The sequence below is a fragment of the Balaenoptera ricei genome, chromosome 4 (genome assembly GCF_028023285.1).
Source record: "Balaenoptera ricei isolate mBalRic1 chromosome 4, mBalRic1.hap2, whole genome shotgun sequence".
In the NCBI taxonomy this organism is placed as follows: Eukaryota; Metazoa; Chordata; class Mammalia; order Artiodactyla; family Balaenopteridae; genus Balaenoptera; species Balaenoptera ricei.
In genome coordinates, this window is record NC_082642.1 from 93,623,672 (window position 1) to 93,648,851 (window position 25,180).

The 25,180-nt window shown below is 43.1% G+C and overlaps 1 protein-coding gene across 6 annotated transcripts in view; it reads right to left on the reverse strand.

Moving 5' to 3' along the window:
* Positions 1-1,143: 1,143 nt before the first annotated feature.
* The window catches only part of CASR (calcium sensing receptor), a 78,893-nt gene continuing 54,856 nt past the window's right edge, over positions 1,144-25,180 (reverse strand). For all 6 annotated transcript variants that reach the window (XM_059920996.1, XM_059920992.1, XM_059920995.1 and 3 more), the window contains 4 exons: positions 23,439-24,323; positions 9,838-10,068; positions 5,440-5,563; positions 1,144-4,130 (listed from right to left, as the gene is read on the reverse strand). In XM_059920996.1, coding sequence (XP_059776979.1) covers positions 2,617-4,130; positions 5,440-5,563; positions 9,838-10,068; positions 23,439-24,323 — 2,754 coding nt within the window. In that variant the 3' untranslated portion in view covers positions 1,144-2,616. The remainder of the gene's footprint in view (positions 4,131-5,439; positions 5,564-9,837; positions 10,069-23,438; positions 24,324-25,180) is intronic.

A 25,180-nucleotide genomic window follows, 5' to 3' on the forward strand; every position in this document is an offset into this window, starting at 1 on the left:
CTACAAAAACCTTCCTGTAAGCGGGAAGGAAGAAACCTCTGAACAGATCCCCAGAAATCTAAATTGGTTCAGAAAGCTCTGAAGTTACTGAGAAAAACCCAGTTTGACTAAGATGAAGTTTCTGTCATTAGGCTGAATGGGAATTTGAGAAAGAAGCTAGGCTGTTACAGAAAAATAATGAAGGTTCATATTTGACACCCATGGCTGTGCGTTGAGAGTTGCGCCTGCTACGTATGACTGAGGACAGTGATGCCGTCTCCCTTCCTGACAAGGACGTGGGGAGAGATGACTTTATCTGCAAGCACTTGGTGAAGTGAAGCTCACTGTAAATGGTGTGTGTTTCCCCCGACGAGCCTCTTCCTCCAGCTCAGCCACGAGGGTTAGCTGTTTGTCACACCTGGGCAGTGTGAGCTTGAGTGTGCAGCACTCTGCAGAGCAAAGAAGCTGTTTCCGCATAGTTGTTCTGACCAATAAAACAAAAACCCAGCCATCAAATTTTCAGCCATTTCTTAAAAAGTCCAAGTAAAATGTTAAATATAAATCTTCACTCAGCTCTGCTCAGAGGCGTAACCAGGGTGGGAGCGGCAGGCTGGGCCTGGCTTGAGGGAGAAGGTGCCTCACCAGGTCTTCCTGTGTGACACCTTCTCCGTGTCTCGCAGCGGTGCTCCCACGTGGCGCCCTCTAATGCCTTTTCATCCAGACTGACAACCATCATTTCCACAAGTCACTTTAAAAATCGTGGAAAGGTGGCCCTTTGGAGAAAAATGGTCAGAGGAAGAAGTCATCAGGACCTGTACACTTTGTGGCCTCACACAGATTTGATTGCTCTACCTGACCCTGGCTTAAGGGCAGCATTTAGAGTGACCTGGGAAACTAATGCCGGAATAGAATGGTCTCCCCTTGGTGCTAGAGATCTGGGTCTGGCACCACAGAGGTGGAGGTAGCATGGGGCGCTTGGGGGAGTGACCTTCTGGCTTCACCATGAGCAGTGTTGCTCAGGACCCCTTGAACTGGGCCCTAGAGTTCCAGGGCTTAGTATGGAGAAAGTTATTGGGCTCAGTGAGCTTGTTGTTAAAATCTGAATGGTAAATAAATGTGTTGTTTTGTATTTTAAACACGTGAAAAAAATGACAATAACAAGAATAATATTAACTAATATTTATTGACTGCTTATTATGGGCTAGGCACCATGCTAAAGTACTTTACATACATTTATCTCGTTTAATCCACATAAGAGCTCTGAGGGAAAAGAATGATTATTACCCCCATTTTAGACACAAAGAAGCTGGGGCTGAGTGAGGTCAAGGTTCCCTGCCTATGGTCACGCAACTTGTCAGTGACCAACCCAGTGCTTGAACCCAGGTCTCTCTAGCTCCGGAGCCTGACTGTTCAGCAGCGTGCCGTTCAACATTCAATCCTGTAACTCCCCGTGGGCAGACTCCCACTGCTGGAGGGAACGTAGGTACGGCATTTGGAGGGTAGAGTGCCAGGGTAATACCCCATGAGAGCTCTCTCAGAATCACTTTTTCTTACCCCAGCAACTGGTAGGAGGCCAGTGACCTGGGAGCTTATTCTTCACAGGGGAAGGCATGGATTTGGCTTCAGGAAGCCTTTGGGGCAGGGAAGCAGGGAGCTTCTGGATCCCTGGGGCCCTGAAAGGACTCACATAGGGCTTAGCTCATGGGGGTGCGGGTGGTGGGATGGGCAAGGAAAATGGAGCTCAATAATACTGCCTTATATAAACCAGACTGGGGCATTTTTTCCCAGTTTATATTGTCCACGGACTATTAACAACAGAAGCATTTTCTTAAGGATAAAGCTACATATGGCAATATTAATTACAGCTACAGCTCATTGGATTCATGCAGTCCCTTCCCAACAATCTGAGGTGATTCTTGTGATCATGGAATCTAAACATAACATCACTAACCCATTCTGGACAAAACCAGATGTCCTGGTACAGGAGGGGTGCTAACCTTCTCGATGTCACATGATAGCAGCAGCAAGTAAGAGTCTAAATATTTTATGGTTTTCATAAATAGGAGGGGACACATTCACCTTACAGTTTTGGACATTTCAAGTTCTTTCCATCGTCAAGGTGTTGGGCAGTGCTGGTGACATTCTGTCTTTCAGACTCAACTCTAGTGGTGGTCAATCTGATGTTCTGTCACTCTGCACACTTTTGTCTCTGGACCAGGCTGTCTGCAAAGTTCAGGACAGACATTTCAATATTAAAACCAAAAACCAAAACCCAAAAAACAGAGGGGAGTAGGTGGGTAGTTTAAAGCCTTGGTTTCATCTCTGGGCTGTTGAGCGGGATAGAACAGAGGAGGAGAACAGAGGCAGGGACATGAACAGCGAACCTGACTACGGGGATCTCAGCGCTCTGACAAATCCAACCACAGAAGCACACAGCTCTCCTCTTTTTAATTTTAAAGGGAACATTAGTCAATTCACTGTCGTTTGTGGCAGTGCAACTAAGTTCCAGGCATTTGGGGTGTCTCATTCCTCCTTCCTGGAGGAAAGGAGTCTGGGGCGATTCCTCATCCCTGTCGGAGACCGTGATCCCAGGAAACCTCTCCGGAATTCCGCCTGGACTGGCCTTCTCCTTCCGTTTTAGGAACGCAGCATGTTTTCTGTGACGGTGCTGCCTCCCCCGCTGATGACAAAGCTCCGTGAATTAGACACTACAAGTGCTGGGGACATCTCTTCCGGGCCCTCCGTCTCTGGCTGGTGGTCCCCACCCACTGGCCCCTGCAGGTCTGTCTCCTGGGCGGTCAGTTCCGAGTCTGTCTCCCCGCACTGCAGCGGGAGTAACGCCTGGTGCCTGGTCAGGGCGTCGTTGTTCTTCTGGGCCTCCAGGGAGTTCTGGTGCGTGGAATTCCTGTGAGCCATGGCACTCTTCTGAGGCTCGTCAAAGCTCAGCGAGAAGGTGACTGTGCCACTGCCGAAAATGACCTTCTGCTTGCATCTGGGCTGCTGCTGCGATTGCTGCTGCAGCTGCAGGGTCGAGGGCGGCCGCGGCTGCGGCTGCTGCGCGCACTGGGTCAGGGCCAGCGGCTGCTGCTGCTTCTGCCTCTCGGGCTGCGGGAAGGGGTCCTCGCTGTTGCTCTTGCTGCTGATGGAGGAGGGGGGGGTGGATCCCGTGGAGCCCCCAAGGCTGCTGGACCGCTGGCGGGAGACATTGCTGCGGCGCAGCGTGGCGCGGGCCGCCACCTTGAAGGCGTGAGCCGCGGTGCTGCAGCGCACCTCCTCGATGGTGTTACGGGACGGCTTGAAGAGGATGATGTAGACCTTGTTGAAGAAGATGCAGGCCAGCAAGCCAAAGCTGGCCGCCAGGATAGCGATCACCTCCACGGCAGAGACAAACTTGCCGTAGGTGCTGGCGTAGGCGGGAATGAACGAGATCCAGACGATGAAGAAGATGAGCATGCTGAAGGTGATGAACTTGGCTTCGTTGAAGTTCTCCGGCAGCTTCCTGGACTTGAAGGCGAAGAAGAAGCAGATGGCAGCCAGCAGGCAGGTGTAGCCGATCAGGAAGCCCAGTGCCATGAGCGAGCCCTCGTGGCAGGTGATGAAGATGATCTCATCCTCCAGCTCGTGGTTGCGGTAGCTCGAGGGGGGCGCGGTGTTGAGCCAGATGGCACAGATGACGATCTGCATGAAGGTGCAGAGGAAGACCAGCAGGAACTGCAGGTTGAGCCCCCACCACTTGCGGTGGAAGCTGGTGGGAATCTTGGCCTCAAACACCAGGAGGACGCGGTTGGTTTTCACCAGGATGCACGAGATGCAGAGCACGAAGCTGATACCAAAGGCCGGCTGGCGCAGGCGACAGGTCCAGTCCTGGGGCTCCCCAATGAAGAACAGGGAGCTGGAGAAACAGCAGAGCAGGGAGAAGAGGAGGAGGTAGGAGAGCTCTCGGTTGGTGGCCTTGACAATGGGCGTGTTGCGGAACTTGATGAAGACGCCCAGCACGAAGGCAGTGAGGAAAATGCCCAGCACAGCAAAGAGGGTGAGTGCGATCCCAAAGGGCTCAGTCCAGGACAGAAACTCAATCTCCTTGGCAATGCAGGAAGTGTGGTTCTCATTGGACCAGAAGTCATCAGGGCACTTGTCACAGGCACTCGCGTCTGTAAAATGTCCCAGGAAAGCGTTAGTACTGTGTGGCAAAGACTGAAATTTGTGAGTGTGAATGTGGTGGTGAGGGCACTTTAAATTTTCTTTATTGATGAAATAATTGTGATTTTTACGTTATCAAATAATATTTTGAACCCTGACTTATGCTTAATAATATACTTAATTTCATGTGTCTTTGATGGTTCTATTATTTTTTTCCTTTGTACATAACGGAGCTACTTGTTTCCTTTAACACTCCTTGCTGATGGTTTGTGGCAGAGAATGATTAGTCTTGCTGGGTAGGTGGCTGCCCCACACGCTAAGGGTCTGGCACTGTCCACCAAAGTTTACAGTGCTTCACGCTCAGCCTGACTCATTTTGGACATAAGGATGGGCTTTGTAGACATGCCAGAGCAGACTTCTTCTTAGATCAAGGCAAAGTATTCCACGCAGGTGACCTGTGCCTTCCTCATCCACGGCTTTCTAGTGAGGGAGTCTACAGACTCATTTGACCAACAAATGTTTATTAAGTCTCTGCTATGTCTCACGCAGTGTGCAGTTTTGGGGAGTGAAAGCAGCATGGGCTTTGCAGTCAGAGATCTGGATGGGAATCCTGGCCCTGCCATTTATTAGCTGTGTGACTTTCATCCGGCTACTTAAACATTCTGAGCCTCAGTTTCATCATCTGTGAAATGGAGGCAATAATAACCCCATTATTGTGGTGAGGATGAAATGAGTTAAAAACAATGATAAAATAACAATAGTTCATATTTATAGAGTGCTTCCAATATGCTAATCAAGGTTTTTATTTAACAAATATTTATCTATAATTTACCATGTGCTTTACCAATACTAACTCAATTAATCCCCCAAACTCTATAAGATAGGTTTATTATTATTCCTACTTTATAGATGAAGAAACTGAGGCACAGGAAAAACATAAGTAAGACAGTAAGTACAGTGCCAGTCACTCAGCAGGCAATCTATCATGGCCTATTAACTCTGGAGACTGGAACAGACAGAACTTTGTCTATTCAGGATCATTGAGCTATAAGAAAAAGAAAACAATATTGGAGAGCAGTATCGAAGTAAGAGGAAGATGTGTAACAGGTGTGTTTGTAAGCTTTTATGGTATTACAGAGACTAACATTCCTCTTCTTACCCCCTCAGTGCCCAGCCCAGCGTGATGCTCAGACACACCTTGTTAAATGAGAAACCGTGCTAAGCACCATCTCAGCCCAGCCCTTCCAGGGACTTCGCTGATCCCAGGGCCCCAGAGTGAACTGAGCTCTGCATGGTGTCCACGAGGGGCTGCTCCTTTACCTGTCTCATCACTATACTCCCCATCGGGACACTCCACGCACTCAAAGCAGCAGGTGGGTTCTCCCTCAATGATTCCTTTCCTGGTCCCTGCCAGGCAGTCTCGGCTGCAGTTGGAGAAAGGCACCTGGAGGACAGAGATCACAACAGTGAGGGGCTGCAGCCGCAGGATCAGTCTTCCAGCTCCACTGACACGTGTAAGACGGAGGGGCTGGGCACTAGGACCAGTGCGGCAGACTCAGGCCCAATCCAGGCATAGGAAGGTCCAGAGGTCTTTGTTCCTGTTATCTGTGAAAGGGAGGGATGCGTATGGGCAAGTGCAGGCGTGCTCGCACACGCGCGCACACACACACACACACACACACACACACACACACACACACCTCAGTGGGATTCTAGAAAGATTAATTGTTGGGAGTCTACGCAGTGACAAAATCCTCCTTAAACAGTCTTCCCTTCCATCGTCTCCAAGTCCCATAATGAGACATCTGTTTACTTTCCATAGAAGTAAAAGTTTGAAACAAACTAAAAGACACAGGGACATGGACCTACACACAGAGGGAGAGTCACAAGGGGAGATGCTGAGACGAAGGGAAATTTATTTGAAAATGAGATTTTGAACTTTGTAGTGAATTGCAATTCCTGTAATTTTCTTTTAGGCTTTATAGGGTGATTTCTGAGATCCTTGCAACAGCTCAGTGAGGCAGGCAGGACAGGCAGGGAGGAGTCGGAAGTAAATGGATCAGAAAAACACATCAGGTAATTACTAACCAAAAGAAAGCTTCAGTAGCTACATTAACTTCAGATAACATAGATTTTATTTTATTTATTTATTTCCGTAGTGGACTTCAGGTGCACAGAACTTGATTAATCATAATCCTTGTTTCTTTCCATCATTACTTGTTCATGTTTGAACCAACTTTGGTGAGTCATTTTTAATGACTACCATCCAAGACAAAAACTAGGACTCAGACAGTAACCTACATCTAACTATACACTCCCCTCTCCACTTACTTCCTCCTCACCACATAGTCATACCTGAGATGACCATCATCCTGTGTTCACCACAGGCAAGTAGTACTAAACTCTCAAGGAATAGAGCAACCTAATTTTGTACAAACTCTATCAGAGATCAGGAAAATAATTTTTTTTTTTTAAAAGGAGTACCTTCCAACTCAGTCGTGTAAGGCCAGTATAATAACCCTGATTCCAAAACAAGACAAGGACAGCATGAAAAAGAAAAAAAAAAAAAAAATTACAGGCCCGTCTCACTTATTAAGTTGTCTTCAGAAGCAGAGCTGAGTTGAGGATTTGTGAAGTGATTTATAAAGAAAGTTCTCCCAAGGGAACCAGGAAGAGACTAGAGGAAGTAGGACATAGAAGGGAGGAGAACAAGCAAGGGTGTGATCCCGAGCAAAGTCCCTCAGACTTCTGCCTGATCCCCCAGGGGAGCTCTGGGCTGTAGGTTATACCCCAGAGCTGTCCTGATCTGAAGAAAAAGGGCTAGAGCTTTCACACTTCCACACCACTCACAGGTTAAGGGAAATGTAAATTCCTAGGCTCTTCTGAGGTTCTCCTTTGCCTCTCTGAGCCTGTGAGGAAAATGGGTTCCATTAGCCTGCAGGCAGTCTTCTGAAAAAGAGCATCAAGTTCTGGTTATTGGAAGTAAAAATGTACAGAAGTCCTGGAGATACATGCAAAGTGTAAGAAATCTGAAAGGATCTGGAAAGAGTACAACTACTTTCTACTACTTGAAAATAGATGAAAAATACTAAAACTCAAAGGATATGAAAAAGAAAATACACCATGATCATGCTGAGTTTATGCCAGCAATGCAAACAAGTTTAATATTAGAAAATCTGTGTCATTCACTGCAATAATAAATTAACACAGAAAAATATGATCATCAGTGGATGAAAAGTATTTGATGAAATTTAACACAAACTAGTGATAAAAACAATGAAAGAGAGTAGGAAGAAATACCTTTACCTTGAAAAAAACCCCCAAAATTCTTAAAAATCATTCTATTCTAATACACAATATTAAAAGCATTTACTTTAAAACAAGGGTGCTCAGTATCACCACTATTATTATATATTGCACTGGAGTTCCTAGCTGGTGGAATAAAACAAGAAAAATAAGGGCAAACATATTGGAAAAGGCTAAATAAAACTGTTATTTTTAATAAAACTGCAGATGATATGATTGCCCACATTAGAAACAACTGGAGAGAAGCCCCAGGCTAAAATGCCCAGACTGCCGCTGTTCTTACCTGAGTTTCATTAGTTTTTCTTAAAAAAAAAACCTTCACCTTTTGATGTATGCTATTGGTTGATTTCTAGGTTCTTAAATGGTTGTTTTTGACAGCTTGGCCCAATTTACCATTGCTTCACCATTTCAGAAGTCCTGCTTCTATCTCATTCTCTGATCATGCCAAGTAACTGAGTACATTCTCTAGAAACTTATTGGGTATTTACTACCTAACAGTCTATGTGTATCAGAGATAATAGATGTATCATAAGAATGAAGTATACTTTGCAAAAGCATATGTTTCTTGAAGGTAGGGAGCAAGTCCTCCTCATTTTTGTAGCCCCAGTTACAAAGCCTTGCATAATGCTTGATATGTGGTAGGCCTCATACTATTTCCAAAATATCTCTTTAATAAGACTGTCCCCATCCCCACGACTGCTTGAACTGGAGACATCTTACAAAGTTAAACACATGGAAAGCAATAAAATAATTATCATTGCTTCCAGCAAAAAAGAAATAACTGGCTTAACAAGGAATTTCAAAACACTTGAACAGAAGATGATTGGCACTATTTTCTAATGAAAGAGGAATAGAAATGGCCGTATCAGACCTGATGATTGCTAAGACTCTCAGGACCCTGGTTCGAAGGAAAGGAAAGGAAAGGAAAGGATAAACTACATCTACAAACATTACAACGTTGTAATGTTTGGCTATCATTATGTTCCTGTAAATTCACTGCAAACTCTACTGGATCACGATATATTATATATTTTACACATTGGTGGTCCAAGTTTGTTGATATTTTATTTAGGATGTGAGCACATCTATGTTTATATATTGGCCTATAATTGTCTTTTCTTGTACTGTTATTGTCTGTTTCTGGTGTTAAGATTCTATCAGCCTCATAAAATGAGTTTAGTAGCTTTCCCTCTTGGCTTCTTTTAGGCTGTGAGTGGCAAAAACCTCAAAATAACAAAATAAAAATGGTTCAATCTACACCAATTAGAGACAATCAATTATGTGCATCAATGGAGGTAAAATATAACCTGGATGAGTCAACAGCAGGGAAGACTTGATAATATAGCTGATCAATTTAGACTTCAGTCAGTTGAAACTTGTGATAATTTAGACAAGAGTATAATTGGTGGACAGAGGGATATAATCTCTGGAACCCCAAAAGCTCTGTCTGGAAAAGGTTATGGCATGTTTATAATTGAGAATCCACCCCCTGAGGTAGAAGCTAAAAAAGACTTGCACACTGTGGACGATATTCGCTATCTATAGGAGACCTTCTCATGGGTAACTTATCCTATATATTGGGAAACAGTGAAATTGTAGTATTTCATCAGAAACCCATCAACCTAAGAAGCATTTGGTAAAAAGATGAAGTTGAATTTTTGGTCATGTTATAAAAAGTGGTTCAAGACACTCAAAGGTGATAATAGAAAGGCAAATGCAAAGAGAAATGTAGTGGGTCTCATCCAGGCTTCTTGGGAGAGTTAAAGAGGATGCCTGGTCCAGGGTCTGTTCCTACAGAGGATCCAGGCCCTCAGCAGCCTACTATATTCTAGGACACAACCATCATAGAATGGCTATTATTTCAGCATATCATGTGTCTTTTCCTTAAGTGCATATTCATTGGGTAATGTGCTTCTGGTTGTTAATCAAGCTTCTAGATGCAGTGGTACTCATGGAAGGGGGTCCTGATCATGGTCACAAGCATCCTCCTATTTGTTACAGGTCTCCCATAGCAGGAGAATAAATTGTCCTTTTGACTTACACGTCAGTCCTGAGCTATCTGGATGACAGGGGACTACCTCTGTGTGAATTGTCCATGCCCTGCCTTGAGTGATGTTTTGCTCTGGTTGGGGAAAGTTTTAGCCAAGGAAACTATTATTAGCCAAGGAGTCAGGTTTGTAAAGAATAAACTTGTTTCAATATAATAAGTATGGGGCTCAGGTTCTGAAGATTCTCTTCTGTACACTAAACACTCATGGATTTCACAGGGAGCCCTGGCAATGCAGTTAGTGAGTTGAGGGAAGTGGACTCATGATTCTGGAAGTCCAGTGGTGAAGTCCAAGGCCCTCCCAAAACCCAGCACAGTTTCTGCCTGTGGTGGAGGCATCTGGTATCCTGATGGACAACACGTACCTCCCTTGAGAATCCACTCCACAGGATTTTCTCCTCATTGATGAAGAGCCTTTCTCCTTTCTTGGCATAGACGTTGTAATATCCAACTTCCTTAAACACTATGGAGCCGTCCTCTGGGGAGAGGTGCCAATTGATGATGGAATAGTTCCCTGCCAGGTCTCCACATTCATCGAAAGTTACCTGCTCCCCCATATTGTTGGTAAAGTTTAGGTGCCGTAGGTGCTTCAGGACCTGAAGAACAGAGATGAATATTCTGAATATAAGCCACAGGCTGCCATGTATGGTTATGTAGGTTGAGCGCTACACAGGACAGTAAACTATCTTGTTCAAACAAAGTGGAAGGAACATGACTTGAAGAAGAGAGGCCTTTTTGCAATTCACACTAAGGTGCTTATATGTGTTAATGGCAGCCCTGGTAACCCATGAACTTTATTTGATACTCAACTTTATTTGATACTCAAATTGTAACTGGGGTAGGAAACACTTTCTTGAAGTCAGGAAAGGAAAAGGAATACATCTCACCATGGCCACTGGTCAAATCAAGACTTTTGCAGGTGCACCATCACCTGGCGGTGTCCAGGAGGGGGTCAGGGTTTGTAAGCCAGAGCCATCCCTGGTGTCTTCTGAGATGGGCTTCGGAAAGAGTAAGTACTCTTACGCTCTGCACCATCTTTCCCTATGCTACTGCTTCTGTAGAAGTGTCTTGTTGCCAAAGATCACAGAGGGAGGGTGGAAGGAAGAAAGAAACAAGGCTGTGAGTGGAGTCTTGGCCATCATTGTTGTAATAATCATGGCCAGTCCTTTACTTTCTACAGGGTTTTATGGGTCACAAAGCCCCTGTACAAAAAAAGTAATGATAATAATTACTAAACCTTACTAGTCATTTTATTACCTTTGAGGCACAATGCCAAATACTTTATATTCCTTATCTAATCTTCATAACGTATAGTACTATTACCCCCACTTTATTGATGGAGAAACCGAGGCACAGAAAATAGAAGTATCTAGTCCAGGGTCACACAACCAGCAAGTGGTGCCAAGCCTGCGTCTGTAGTGGCTCTGCTCCACTGCAGCGTCATTAGGCTCCTGCCTCTGCTTCCTGTGTGCCCCTGACTTTGGTCAAGAGGGAGCAGTGGGCACTTTGCAGCTTATCTTTCACGCGGGACCCGCCCAGGGCCAGGGGGTCATTGAGGCACCAAGAGAGAGTGAAACACACACAGTCCAGACTGTGAGAGTAGGGGTGCTCACTTCCACTGTACCTCACGACTCACGGGGCTTTCTCACTCTCTGGCTCTGAGTGCGTTTCCTCACCTGCAGGATGAGAGGGCTGGGCCAGAGAGGCTGCAGGAACCTCCATGTTCTAGTATGAACTTCTCTCTGTTCTATGGTTTGGCGTACCCCAGGAGTACATTTAGAGGTCCCTCTCCCTTTTAGCATAGCTTTTTTTTTTTTTTTTTTGGCCGCGCTTCGCGGGATCTTACTTCCCCAACCACGGATCGAACCTGTGCCCCCTGCAGTGGAAGTGCAGAGTCCTAACCACTGGACCTCCAGGGAATTCCCTAGCATAACTTTTAAGGTACCTAAAAAAAACAGCATCTGATCTGAAACTGGGAAAACTTTGGGCCCAGCACCTATTATCCACATGTGTGACAAAGGGAGGCACCTTTCATGTTCCACTCCACTCCAGAGATGACACAGCTTTTAAACAGTTTATATCCATATTGACTTTATTTTAAAGTAAGCATTTATTGTAAGGAAAATCAAATGAAGAAAAGGAGCCACCTGAATTTGCTCATAAACAGCCCTGGGATGAGTTTGGGGATAGAGTCTGTGGCTGGCCACATGTGTGCACGGGCACAGCACCGTGGGCGCCTGTGTGATTACTGCTGTGTGTGGTTACTCCTTTAGTGCTCTCACTGCTGCCCTGGCAGACGCTGGCTGCCCTGATTTTTGTCCCAGGCCTGTGGGGGGAAGGGGACCCCTTACACCCTGCTGCCTGGCTCTTCTGTTCTGCAACCAGAGCTGCTGAGTCATCCTCAAAAAAGATGGAGAATAAATCCTACCAAGGATTCATGCCACCCATGTTCTCCCAAGCCTTCCTCAGGGGTCATCAATCTTACTTTTTTCCCTTCATTTTTACTGAGCCCTTAAAACATTCCTCAGAGAGGTGGTGCCACTGACATACTCCTTTCGTATACCTCCAACTCTCCTCCCTTTGTCCCCTTGCTCTTGGGATGATCTCCTCCTATGCAGTGGGGCACATCCTTTTGTCTCTACCCTAACACACCCCTGTCCTGATACATCTCCTTCTCTTAGAGGAACACACGTTCCTTCTGCTCTATAAGGCTGACCCCTCTTGTAGTACTGAGAACCTCATTCTTCCCACCTACTCTGCAACTTTTCTGACATGAACAATCCACCCTTCTCCATTCCATAACCATGCCCCTCCTACTTCCTACTGGGGACCTGCCATGGTTCAGATGAAATATGCTTCAACCTTCTCTAGGTAGCTTCCTAAGCCTTCTATACTTTGGTCCCATGTAACTACCACTACTTGTTAATGCAAACGTTTTATCCTCATCATATCCTTTCCACATGTCATGCTAACCCTGCCTTTGCCCTGATGTGTATAAAAGATGAGAAGAGTGGAGAGGTAGGGGACTACCTCTTATTTACACTTCCTATGTGCCAGACATTGTACTAATGTTTGCACACACTATTTCATCTAATCCTCATAACAAATCTATGGATAGGAACTATTAATATCTTCATTTTATAGATGAGGAAACTGAGGCATGGAGAGATCAAGAAACTTGCCAAAGTCATAAGCTAGAAAGTTCTCCAGCTGTGATTCAAACATGTGCTTTTTGCTACACCCTCCTGCCTCCAATATAAATTGTTGAGAGTGTTGATGGCAGGTATTTGTTAGTAATAGTTCCTCATTAAATATATTTTTAAAAAGCATCATTCTTGTTTGAAGAATACTTTAAAAAGCATATGCAGCAGTAAAGCTAGAGTAGTTAGCATAAATTTTCTTCCTCCTATCCAGGTTTCAATTCCTAGGTTCTTATTCTCCAGGCAACAAGCTCTCTCTCTCCTTTTCTCAGTCTACAGCTTCTCTGCAGTGAAACTCTCCAGACAACAGTGGGTGAATTGGAAGGGGAACTGGAATAAGATCATTTCATAATTAAATGGTCATCTTCCACATTAGATTGGACAGAAAAGTGACTCAAAGATCATCACTGGCTATAATTCTTCTGCATTGCTATTGGCACAGGCTAGCGATTTCTACCATAACCTACCTTGAAAGAAAAGGGAACCAATCAAAATCATTTAAAAGTTTTCTATTAAAAAACTCATTGTAGGGCTTCCCTGGTGGCGCAGTGGTTGAGAATCCGCCTGCCAATGCGGGGGACACGGGTTCGAGCCCTGGTCTGGGAGGATCCCACATGCCACGGAGCAACTGGGCCCATGAGCCACAACTACTGAGCCTGCGCGTCTGGAGCCTGAGCTCCGCAACAAGAGAGGCCGCGACAGTGAGAGGCCCGCGCAACACGATGAAGAGTGGCCCCCGCTCACCGCAACTAGAGAAAGCCCTCGCACAGAAACAAAGACCCAACACAGCCAAAAATAAATAAAAAACAAAAAACTCATTGTAAATACAAGGTTAGATTTGTATACTGTTAGAATCAATCAACAAACAAATATTTATAGGTTATCCACTGTGTGTTCTGAACTGGGCTGCAGTAGTATAGGATGTAATAGTAATAAAGTTCTCATGGAGTTTACCTATGGATTAGGGTGATAAGATATAAGACATTGGATGATAGAGCCAACAGTGCGAGATAAAATACAGTTAATGCCTAACTTATGGGGTATCAACTCTAAGTACAGAGAAACTCAGGGGAGATGGACATTAAAAAGGGCTGAAATGGTCAACACAGGCTTGAGGCATGGTAGGAATTTGTAGTGGCAAAGAACAAGGGGAAGAAAGGTGTTAAAGACAGTGGGCACAACATGGGAAAACAAGTATCAATATTATGGAGGCAGCGAAGAGACCAACTTCTCAAAATTTATGTAAGTGCTAGAGAACAAGGGAAAATAAAGTTGAGAGGCAAAGAGCAGTCAAGGCAAAGAGGCTAGATTTCATATCAAAAGGCATAGGATCAGGTAATAGCTAGTGTTGATAAGAATGTAGAGAAATTGGAATCTTACATACACTGCTGGTGGAGATGTAAAATGGTGCAGTCACTTTTGAAAATAGTCTGGCACTTTCTCAAAAAGTTAAACATAGAGTTTCCACTCAACCCAGCAATTCCACTCTTATGTATATACCCAAGAAAAATGAAAACATAAGTCCATAAAACAACTGTACATGAATGTTCATAGCAGCATCATTCATAATATCCAAAAAGTGGAAACAACTTAAATGCCCATCAATTGAATGAATGGATAAACAAAATGTGTCATACAATGGGACACTATTCAGCCATAAAAAGAAATGAAGTACCGATACGTTCTACAACACGGATGAGCCTTGAAAACATGCTAAATGACAGAAGCCAGTCACAAAAGACCACATACTTTATGATTCCATTTATATGAAATGTCCAGAAATGTCCAAATATATAGATACAGAAAGATTTGTAGTTATTTAAGAATTGGGTCATACCTGGCCATCATCAAAAAATCTACAAACAATAAATGCTGGAGAGAGTGTGGAGAAAAGGGAACCCTCCTGCACTGTTGGTGGGAATGTAAATCAATACAGCCACTATGGAGAACAGTATGGAGGTTCCTTAAAAAACTAAAAATAGAACTACCATATGACCCAGCAATCCCACTATTGGGCATATACCCAGAAAAAAACCATAATTCAAAAAGGCACATGCACCCCAATGTTCATTGCAGCACTATTTACAATAGCCAGGATATGGAAGCAACCTAAATGCCCATCGACAGATGAATGGATAAAGAAGATGTGGTACATATATACAATGGAATATTACTCAGCCATAAAAAGGAATGAAATTGGGTCATTTGTAGAGACATGGATGGACCTAGAGACTGTCATACAGAGTGAAGTAAGTCAGAAAGAGATAAACATCGTATATTAACACATTATATGTGAAATCTAGGCAAATGGTATAGATGATCTTATTTGCAAAGCAGAAATAGAGACACAGATGTAGAGAACAAACATATGGATACCAAGGGGGAAAGGGGGGATAGGATGAACTGGGAGATTGGGATTGACATATATATACTACTATGTATAAAATAGGTGACTAATGAGAACCTACTGTATAGCACAGGGAACTCTACTTAGAGCTCTGTGGTGACCTAAATGGGAAGGAAATCCAAAAGAGAGGGGATGTACGTATACATATAGCTGATTCACTTTGCTGTATAGTAGAAACTAACACAACATTGTAAAGCAACTATACTCCAGCAAAAATTAATTAAAAAGCCAGATGAGTGGATAAAGAAGATATAGTATACACACACAATGGACTACTATGCAGCCATAAAGAAGAACAAAATTTTGCCATTTGCAGCAACTTGGAGGGCATTATGCTAAGTGAAATATGTCAGACAGAGAAAGACAAACACTGTATGGTATCACTTATATGTGGAATCTAAAATATATAACAAACTAGTGAATATAACAAAAAGAAACAGATTCACAGATATAGAGAACTAGTGGTTACCAGTGAGGAGAAGGAAGGGAGGAGTGGCACTATAGGGGTAGGGGAGTTAGAGGTACAAACTATTAGCTATAAAATAAGCTACAAAGACATATTGTACAGCACAGGGAATATAGTCAATATTTTATAATAACTATAAATGGGAATATAACCTTTAAAAATTGTGAATCACTGTATTGTACACATGTAACTTAAATAATATTGTATAGCAACTATGCTTCAATTAAAAAAATAAAATAAATTAAAAAAAAGAATTGGAATGAGGTGGTAGGGAGTGACAGCTTTGATATGGTGAAATGTTCTAAAATTGATTGTGGTTATGGCTGCACAACTCTGTGAATATACTAAAAACCATTGAATCATACACTTTAATGGGTGAACTGTATATAGTATATGAATTATATCTCAGTAAAGCTGTTGCAAAAAAGAAAGTATAGAAAGGGATTTAAAATATACAAATATGACTTCATTGGTGGAGCTGACGTTCAGCTGCAGGTAGAGACCTTGATACCAAGGTGACCTCTAGGATACTTGGTGCTGAGAGTTTACTAATGAGACCTGGTAACTCTAGCCACAAATGGGACAGGAGATAAAGACAGGCAGAAGGTAAGAGTTAGTAGTGCAAACATCTTATCCAGAAAAGAAAGCACCCTGGAATCTTTGTTGCTAGAAAATTTATACCTACAGTTTATTAGACCGAGCTCCTCTAAAGCAGATGCTTTCTTATTCCTTTCTGTATTCCTAATGATTTGTAGAGGGCCTGAATTTTAATGGCTACTCAAACTATGTGTGTTAAAGGTTTTGGTTAATAGAGTAAACATTAAATCAACACTGTTAGGTTTGTCAAATGGTGCCCAGAATGAGGTTTTCACCAGTCTGAGGATAGATGAGAAAAACAAGGTCGACGTGAGATCCGTATTAGTTAAAGAGTAAATAGGCAGAAGGACCATAAAAATTAAGACTTTTATATAATTGGTTGCAATTTAAACCTATATATTAAAAAGCAGAATACTTACAATTATACTATGGGATTAAGGGCCAACACAATTTCTCCTTTTGAGGTATAAATGTAACCTAAGTTCTTGGTTTCTGATTTAAAAAGAGAAATCAAACTTCTAGATTCAAACAAACAAGCAGGCAAACAAGCAAACAGGGAAATACTAGAATTTGTTTTAAAATGTGCTAGAAGATTTTACTTAAGTGTGATAGGATAGATATATCCTATCACACTTAAGTAAATTACAGTTTTCATAGGATAAAATAACTTTCTCTTCACAAAGGACAAAGAGGCATCTTGGGTTTTTCTGAGGAAATATTTCCTTTGTGGTCTTTTTAGAAAGCTCGAGCTAAATATTATATTTTGCATGTCGTGTTTTCAGTTATAGGCATAATTTAATTCTCAGTAACCATTCAAAACATGGAATAAAGTGATTATAAAACCTCCACCACTTTCCTGAGGGAAAAGAGAGTTGGAATCACCATAGTGTAATAATGTTGGAGTAAGAGCTGGGAGTTGCCTGAGGAGAAGGGTAAGTCCCAAACACAACTGTTCCATATAAGAATGTGACAGGAGGATGTCGGATGAAGGATGAAGGGAGCAACCAACACCTAAAATGTAGGACTGGAAGTTTCTTAATATAGAGAGAACCAGAATTATTCAATTAGCTATGACAAAGTAATTCAGACTAATTGCATGAGGGATGAGGCTTCCTTTTTTTTTTTTTTTATAAAAAAGGCCAAAATACTATTAAAAAAATAGTTTATTATGTATAGGCAGTATCCTAAGCACGGTATGCATACTAACTAATGTCATCCTCATAAAAACCTCATGAGTTTCAGATAGAGATATCTATTCTTCAGGAGAGGAAAGTGAGGCACAAGCACATTAAGTGACTACTCAAGGCCATAAAGCTGTTATGTTAGGTAGCAACTGGGATTTAAATCCAGTTAGTCTGGCTCTAGAGTCCAAACTCTCAACCATTACACTCTATACTGAGATTATACAGCCCATCTACTAGGTTGTCTATCTCTAGTTACAACAGGTGGACCAGCGTAAAATTTAGGTTGAGAAGATGGACATATTTTAAAAATGGGATGGTAGAGACACATCTAATGCTTGTGGCAACCCAAGAGGCAGTAATAGGAAAAGTGGTCCAAACTGAATGGCATTCAGATCCCCGTGCAAGCCCCCTTCCCTGGGGGCTTTCCATTGTTTTCCATTTTTAATCAGTTTTATTGAGGTACAGTTTACATAGGATAAAATGCACCCATTTTAAGAGTGTAGTTCTGAGTCTTGGCAAATGTATTTGCCTGTGTAACCACCACTCCTGTCACCCCAAAAGGTTCCCTAATGTCCCTTTCAAGTCAATCCTCACCCCTTTTGCAGCCCTAGGCCACTGCTTTTTTTCTTTCTACCATTAGAGATAGAGTATCGTATAAATTGCACAATACTGTTTGTACTTTTTTTCAGTCCAGATTTTTTCACTCAGCATGATGTTTTTGTGATTTACCTGTGTTGTTGTGTGTAATTGCCTTTGCATTTGACATTTCCTTCAAGGAATAGATCCTTTTCACACATCTTATTCATCCTTAAAGGCCTAGTCAGATGATATCTTTTACTTTCTTCCTTATTTCAAATCCTAACCTGCATAGTACCGTAGTGTTTCATCCTCACAGCAGGTATGCAAGTAAGATCACACGAGTGTTGCATTTTCCTAGTCAAAATTTGCACCTTGTCCACTAATAATCAATTATCTGTTTACTAAGTCATGTCTTTAAGTCATCTCTTTAGGTATCTTTAATATTTCTTTTGGCATGTTGACTTGCATGTTTTGCACTCGAGCACCTAATTTTCTGCATCATACCTTGCATAACAGGGAAGGTGGAGATGGGAAAAATTTCACCCTTAAAAGCAATGATAGGGAATCTTTAAATTGATAACCACTGAACCACAAAAAAGCAACATAAGCTAAAAAATAATTTAGATATTTCCCCCAGAGAAAACACTCTTCTTTTAGAATTTTATTTATTTTTATTTTTTTATTTTTGGCTGCACTGTGCAGCTTGTGGGATCTTAGTTCCCTGACCAGGGATTGAACCTGTGCCCTCAGCAGTGAAAGTGCAGAGTCCTAACCACTGAACTGCCAAGGAACTCCCTTTTTTTTTTTTGCTTTTTTTTGCGAATTTTAAAAGAAGGAACTAATAGTTCCATTAAAAAAGAAAATTGGGGCTTCCCTGGTGGCGCAGTGGTTGAGAATCTGCCTGCCAATGCAGGGGACACGGGTTCGAGCCCTGGTCTGGGAAGATCCCACATGCTGCAGAGCAACCGGGCCCGTGAGCCACAGGTGCTGAGCCTGCGTGTCTGGAGCCTGTGCTCTGCAACGAGAGGCCTCGATACTGAGAGGCCCGCACACCGTGATGAAGAGTGGCCCCCGCTTGCTGCAACTGGAGAAAGCCCTCGCATAGAAACAAAGACCCAACCAGCCAAAAATATAAATAAATAAATTAATTAATTAATTAAAAAAAAAAAGAAAATACACAATTTTGTCGATACTGGAGATTATAATTCTGTATAATATACTTCTAAATTATTTTATTTGGGGAGAAATATGAGAAGAAAGAAAAAATAAGTGAAGGGGAAGAGAAAGGAAAAAAGCTAAAAGAAAGACTTAAACATAGAATATAACATACAGACAGAGACTGAGAGGCTCAAAAAGAAAACCAAACACCGAGAAAGACATACTAAAAGAGGGACAGATGCGCGTAACGCGCGTCACTTAGATGGTCATGTATTATCTATTATGTGGTAATATTTCCATCTTGTGGCCTTTTAGGGTATTTCCTCTAAAGGGTTTTAAAGTCAAATTATTGCTCATTATAAGCATAAATGGGAATCACCTCTTGGTATGTACTCTAAGGGTCAATTGAATTAAGCCAAAGACTAGAAACTAGAATTTCCAGAGCTTACATACGGCATCACTTTTTAGCACAGAGGGAAAATGGGATGGAATGCACGAAGCACCCCATTCACATAGATAATGAGGGACAGTTCACAGAGGTAAGGAGCCTATTGCTTCTTGGCCACTTCCTGTGCTAAGTGTAGGGAAGTCCAGGACCAATTGCTTTCTCTAACCTCAGTCATATTTTCTTATCTCCCCTCCATCTCCCCTGGCTCTCACCTCATTCATCCCCTTCCCCCAAACTTCCTGGACAGATCAATTCCATTTGACTTCTGTTATCACCATGGTTCTTTCATCATGCATGCCTTTTTTTTTTGGTGGGGGCCGCGCTGCACAGCTTGCAGGATCGTATTTCCCCAACCAGGAATTCAACCTGGGCCCCGGCAGTGAAAGCGCCAAGTCCTAACCAAGTCCTAACCAGTGGACCACCAGGGAATTCCCATGCATGCCTATTTTTTGACTAGTGAGTGGTTGGTGTAAGGTGGGGGAAAGTAGGAAGCATGCCTTGTGCACAGTTGTCCTGAGATAAGGAAGCAGGTGGTTCCTTACCTACTTATTTACATGATGTTCCATTCAAATTTGATTATTAGGCATGTGACCCAGGCTCATCTGATCAGAGTCTAGAATACCCTGGCCAGAGTCATTGATTCAAGGCTGGGTTATTGGGTAGAATAATTCTCTGCAAAGGAGTCTATGTCGTGTTGTCAGGTCAAATCAACTAGATTGTTACTCATTCATTCATTCATTCATTCACTTATTCTACGCATATTCAGGTGTCAGGTGTTCTGGACACAGTGCTGAACAATACAGACATAGTTCCTGCTCGTATGAAGCTCAGAGTATTGCAGAGGAATCAGAGGGAAGAGAGAGCTGAGGAACGGTGTGAGGAGGGCTTGGGGTCTCTGTGGAGGTCAGGAGGAATTGGGTGTTGTGTGCTCTTAAGTTACCTGTTGGTGTTACTTTAAAGGCATATGACTTGATTGATAAATTTTAGGGGGAGAAAAGATCAGCAAAAAAAAAGATTATGATTGATCTTATTTAATCAGAAGTTTAGTTGATAAGAATCTATTCTGGTTAACTGAAGAGCTGGGTAAGATTAACCTGGGTACACATAAATGGCAAAAGTGAGGAAGCAAGCACGGTCAGCAAGTGTGTGTGTGGGAGTATGATCTGAGAAGACTTCCAGGAGAAAGTGAATTTTGAAAGAGTTAAAAGTTCGTGGTGGACAATGATAGAGGAGACAAAACTTGATAGCTCTTCAGGTAAAAGTACTGTGCCAAAAACTAGTAAGTGCTTGTGGGGAGGTGCCAGGCAGATTGGCTTATAAGAGAACTGAAAGAAGGTGGGGCTGGAATTCCAGGCTGAGATACTTGGATTAGATTGTATAGATTGTATGAGTGATAGGTTTCCATGGAGGTGTTAGTAATGAGAGTAAAGAATTGTTGGTCCATCTCCTGATGGACAGAGACATGGCCAAGAGCTTAAATTCCAGAATGCCCACCCAACCGCCTGGGTTCCTGAGGCTTAAAGGAGACTTATCGCAAGCACACAGGACACGTTGGGCAATGCCCGCATGTTGCTCCTCCCCAGAGCTCTGACCCTGTTTTCCTATCTGTCTCCTCTCCTGGATGAATTGTGCCAGACCATGTGTGAGCCAGGAGGACACGAATTTACCTGTCCGAGGGTCAGCTGAGGTGTCTGTGTAGTGGCTACTTTTTATTTGGGCCACTTTGCTACTCTTTCCTCCTCCTTTTGGTAAGAGCATTCTGATTGCCCTTTGGGGATCCAACCCCCCTCTTACTCTCAGTCTAAGTAGTTTGGGAGAACTCCACTCCTAGCTTCAGGGATGGACTTGTGATCTCAGGCTGTCTAATCAATGTGGTTTCTGGGACTTTTCCAAGAAATCCTGGGAAGTAAGGAGAGCCTAGCAGTAAGGATTTTATGAGCCTGAAGCTGCTGCAGAGGCTGAAAACTGCTAAGCCCAAGGAAAAGGAACAAAGAGATGAAGATGAGAGCATCTAGTTGTACCTGGGGTATTTCTGAGATTTTTCAGTATGGTGAGCTAATAATGTTCCTTCTTTTGTTTAAGCCAGTTTGGTTTGAATTTTCTATTGCATGCAGCTGTAAGTCCCACCCTTGACTATAGCCTAATTCTTGGCTTTTTTTCTCATATGCCCATGCTTTGACCTTGGCCATCTGGATTTTACTTCCTTGTCTGGGAGAGGAGTCCCTGAAGAGCAGAACTGTCAGACTACCTACTGGAAGCCTCTTTTCCCTTCAATCCCATCCTGGGACTTTTCTTTAGGCTTTTTTTCCCCCATAGGCTTTTCAAGAGGGAGAGGAAGAAGGAGAGGGAGACATGGAAGGGAAGAGAGAAAGACACTAGTATTTACTAAAAGACTGTCCCTTTATTCCTCTTTCTTAAAACTCCACTCCATAACATCATGGCTCCTGAAGTCTTTCTGGTCTTTGACCTTCATTAGAGCTCCCTTTCTTTGCCAGGCAGTGTGTGGGGTGCAATGCGAGGAAGGAAACTTTCAGTCCCTCATAAAGATTAGAAACTTTAGCCAACAATGATGCCTTACTGAGACGTCCCACGCACGAGAAGGGCTAAGAACTTGTAGGTCCTTTTGGCTCATTCTACCAGCCTAGACAGTCACTCCTCATCCCATGAGAATCTCTAAAGTGACTGACATAGGATGTACGTTCTTTTTTTCTTGGCATCTTTTCCCAAGGGTTTGTGGTGGTTGGGTTCTGTATGCAAAGCTGGTTTCATGATCATGTTTTACTCAGTTGATTGATTAATTTGAGGCATATTGAAATCCTACTTAAAATAATCACCACCTGTTTAGAGTTTGACAATTTACAAATTGCTTTTACATATATCACCTTATTTCCTCTTCAAAAGAAACTTGGTTGGAAAGTAGGCTGGGTATTAGGGTCATTTTACAGATGAAGAGACTGGCTTGAGCAGAGCAGTGTCTTTCCTGAGATGATGCAGCCAGTAAATGGGGGGGCCATAGCTGAAGCTGGAGGCTGAGTCATTCAACCCATATTCAGGGATTCACACCCTCCCCTCACGCCCCACCCCCCATCATGCACTCTCTGATAGCTCAGTCTGGGACTAAGGAAAATACAAAAGGAGCGTAAAACATGGTCTTATTGAAAAATCAAGGTACATATGCAAGACACGAGCAGCTCCATGGGATATAAGTTGGGCCAGACTTTTATCTTCAGAAGCTCTATGAAATAAAAAAGATTATGATGTCTCTCCTGCGTATAATTGAAAAATACAAGTCTAAACTAAAGTGTAGGGATTCCACTTAAGTTTTGATTATTTTTTATGACAGCTACTTCAGTGCTTCTTTTTGAAATATCCAATATCCTTTTAAGAAGAGTTTTTTCTGTGTCCTTGATTTGCTTGTGTCCTAAGCTTAGTTGACTTATGGGGGGGGGGGTCCGGCACATTATATTTTGAGTAATATAATGGCAAAAGTGGTGGCTAAACATAGTGACACTAGTTTTATGGTTTTATGCCCCTTGGTATATGGAATATAATAGGTACTCAAGAAATACTTGTTACGTACAAGGGAACAATATATTTAATTTAAGCACTATAAAAACACTCCACTCAGTACTAAATCTGTCCCAGGATATTTGAAAACATTTAGGGACCATACTCCTGATATTCTGAACCACTAGACTAAAGAATAGTTGAGCTCAAGGGTTCAAACAAAGAATCAAATTAAATTACTATCAATTTTGCAGAAGTCAGCTGTTCAGATGTTTGAAAAGGCAAGTTGAATCCCAGGCTACATCTAGTGACCTCATTTAGATATTGGCTTTTTGAGGTAACCACTTTAATCTGTCTTGCTTGGATCAGTCTAACTCTGCTTTATTACACAGTGAACTGCTATCTAAGTGAAGGATGTACCTGCCAAGCTTCAACCTTCTTGATATCTGCACAGGAACCGTTGGTGAAGAGCCCTCTCCCGGGTATGCAGGTGTATATATCTTGCAGGGCATGAGCAATGGAGTAGACAGCTAAATAGACATTGTAGGATATCCGTAAATGTGTATAATCCATGTAAGGGGTCTCGACACTACTGATGTTCTCATCCCCTGTACAGAGAGGTCGGAAGGCAGTAGAGCTGTTGCTTATCCTGCCACCACCTTCTTCGTGACCTCTCAGGAAGGTGTCCACGGGTAATGGTCCTTTAGCACCTTCTTGGAGGTGGCAGTTAAATGTTTCTTCCCAAAACTCCTTGGCAAAACCGTTGTGGACAGACTTCCTGGGATGGACTTTCTGTAGGAATTCCCGGAAACCTGGGATCTGCCCAGCCTTCAAAGCGAATCCAATGGTGCCTCCGACCACATGGAAGTATTCAGGCATGGCGATCAAGGAAGAGCTGGCCCAGGCCTCGCTGGCCAGCCAGATCCTACCCGTGATATTTCGTCGGACGATTTCCTTGATGAGGGGTTCCAGGTCTGGGCCACTGGAGAAGACGACGATGACTTTGGCTGTGGAATTCTGGATCACCTCCACCACTTGCTGGATCTCTTCCTCATCAGAGTACTGGGAGATGAGTTCGCTGAAGTCGATGCAGATGTCCCTCTCCTCAGCTTCCTCTCGGAACTTCTCGATCCCTGGCCGACCATAGTCATCATCAGCTGCAATTGTGCCCACCCAGTTCCAGCGGAAGTACTCGATGATGTCAGCCATGGCGGTGGCCTGGTGTTCATCATTGGGGATGGTACGGAGGAAGGACTTGAACTGATTTTTGTTGCTGAGGAGTCTGCTGGAAGAGGCATAGCTGACCTGGAAAGAACACAGAATGAGTGAGTGATTGAGGTGCCAGGTGAGCCTCCAAACTGTGTGGAGGAGGCTTTTTGAGCATTCACTGATCTAATATATCAAACGCTGGTCACTGCAGACAGGATGAAGGAGTGAAGACGACCAGAATCTATTCCTCTCCAGTGTGAGCACTCAAGCATCTGTCAGTCTATCAAGGGCATTCTAATTCCCAGCAGGTGATCCTTCACAATGCTACCTTCAAAAATGGGTCTGATCGTAAAGTCAACCCAACAACAATAGGATCTACTTATCCTTTATGCACTGTTCCATAGTTTCTCTTAACTTCCTCTGTGCTGCCTCATTGGCTAAAATATATCCATGTACATATCTTCTGCCTGTGGGGTCCAGGTTCTCATTTGAACATTTTAGCTTCCCCTTTACTATAACGAACACTTTGTCCATGACTTACTTCTGGAAGGAATCAGGTTCCCTTTGGGTTATGAACCTAAGGCTCTTTAGAGAAGCCTCTGGGATTCCCCTTTCTTATTCTGCCTAGTTTCTCTCTTCCAGTCTCCAGCTATTCCCTCTCTCCCCTCCTCTATCTCCCCACCTCCTCCACGCCAGCAGTACTTTAGATAAAAGTACCCTCAATTGCAGTCATTTCTAAGAACTGTTTATCATTTAGGCTCAATTAGCCATTTAGGTTCATTAGGCTCAATTCCCCTTCATCACAATAATGATGATGTACATCATTAAATATAGTCAGAAAAACATCCTTTCCTCTCCTGACTTCTCAGTGAGTTCAACCACCACCGGCAGCCCTTTCCTCTGTGCAATTTCAGGTGGTGGTCGAGGCCTCTTGACAGGCTTTTGATGTGGGT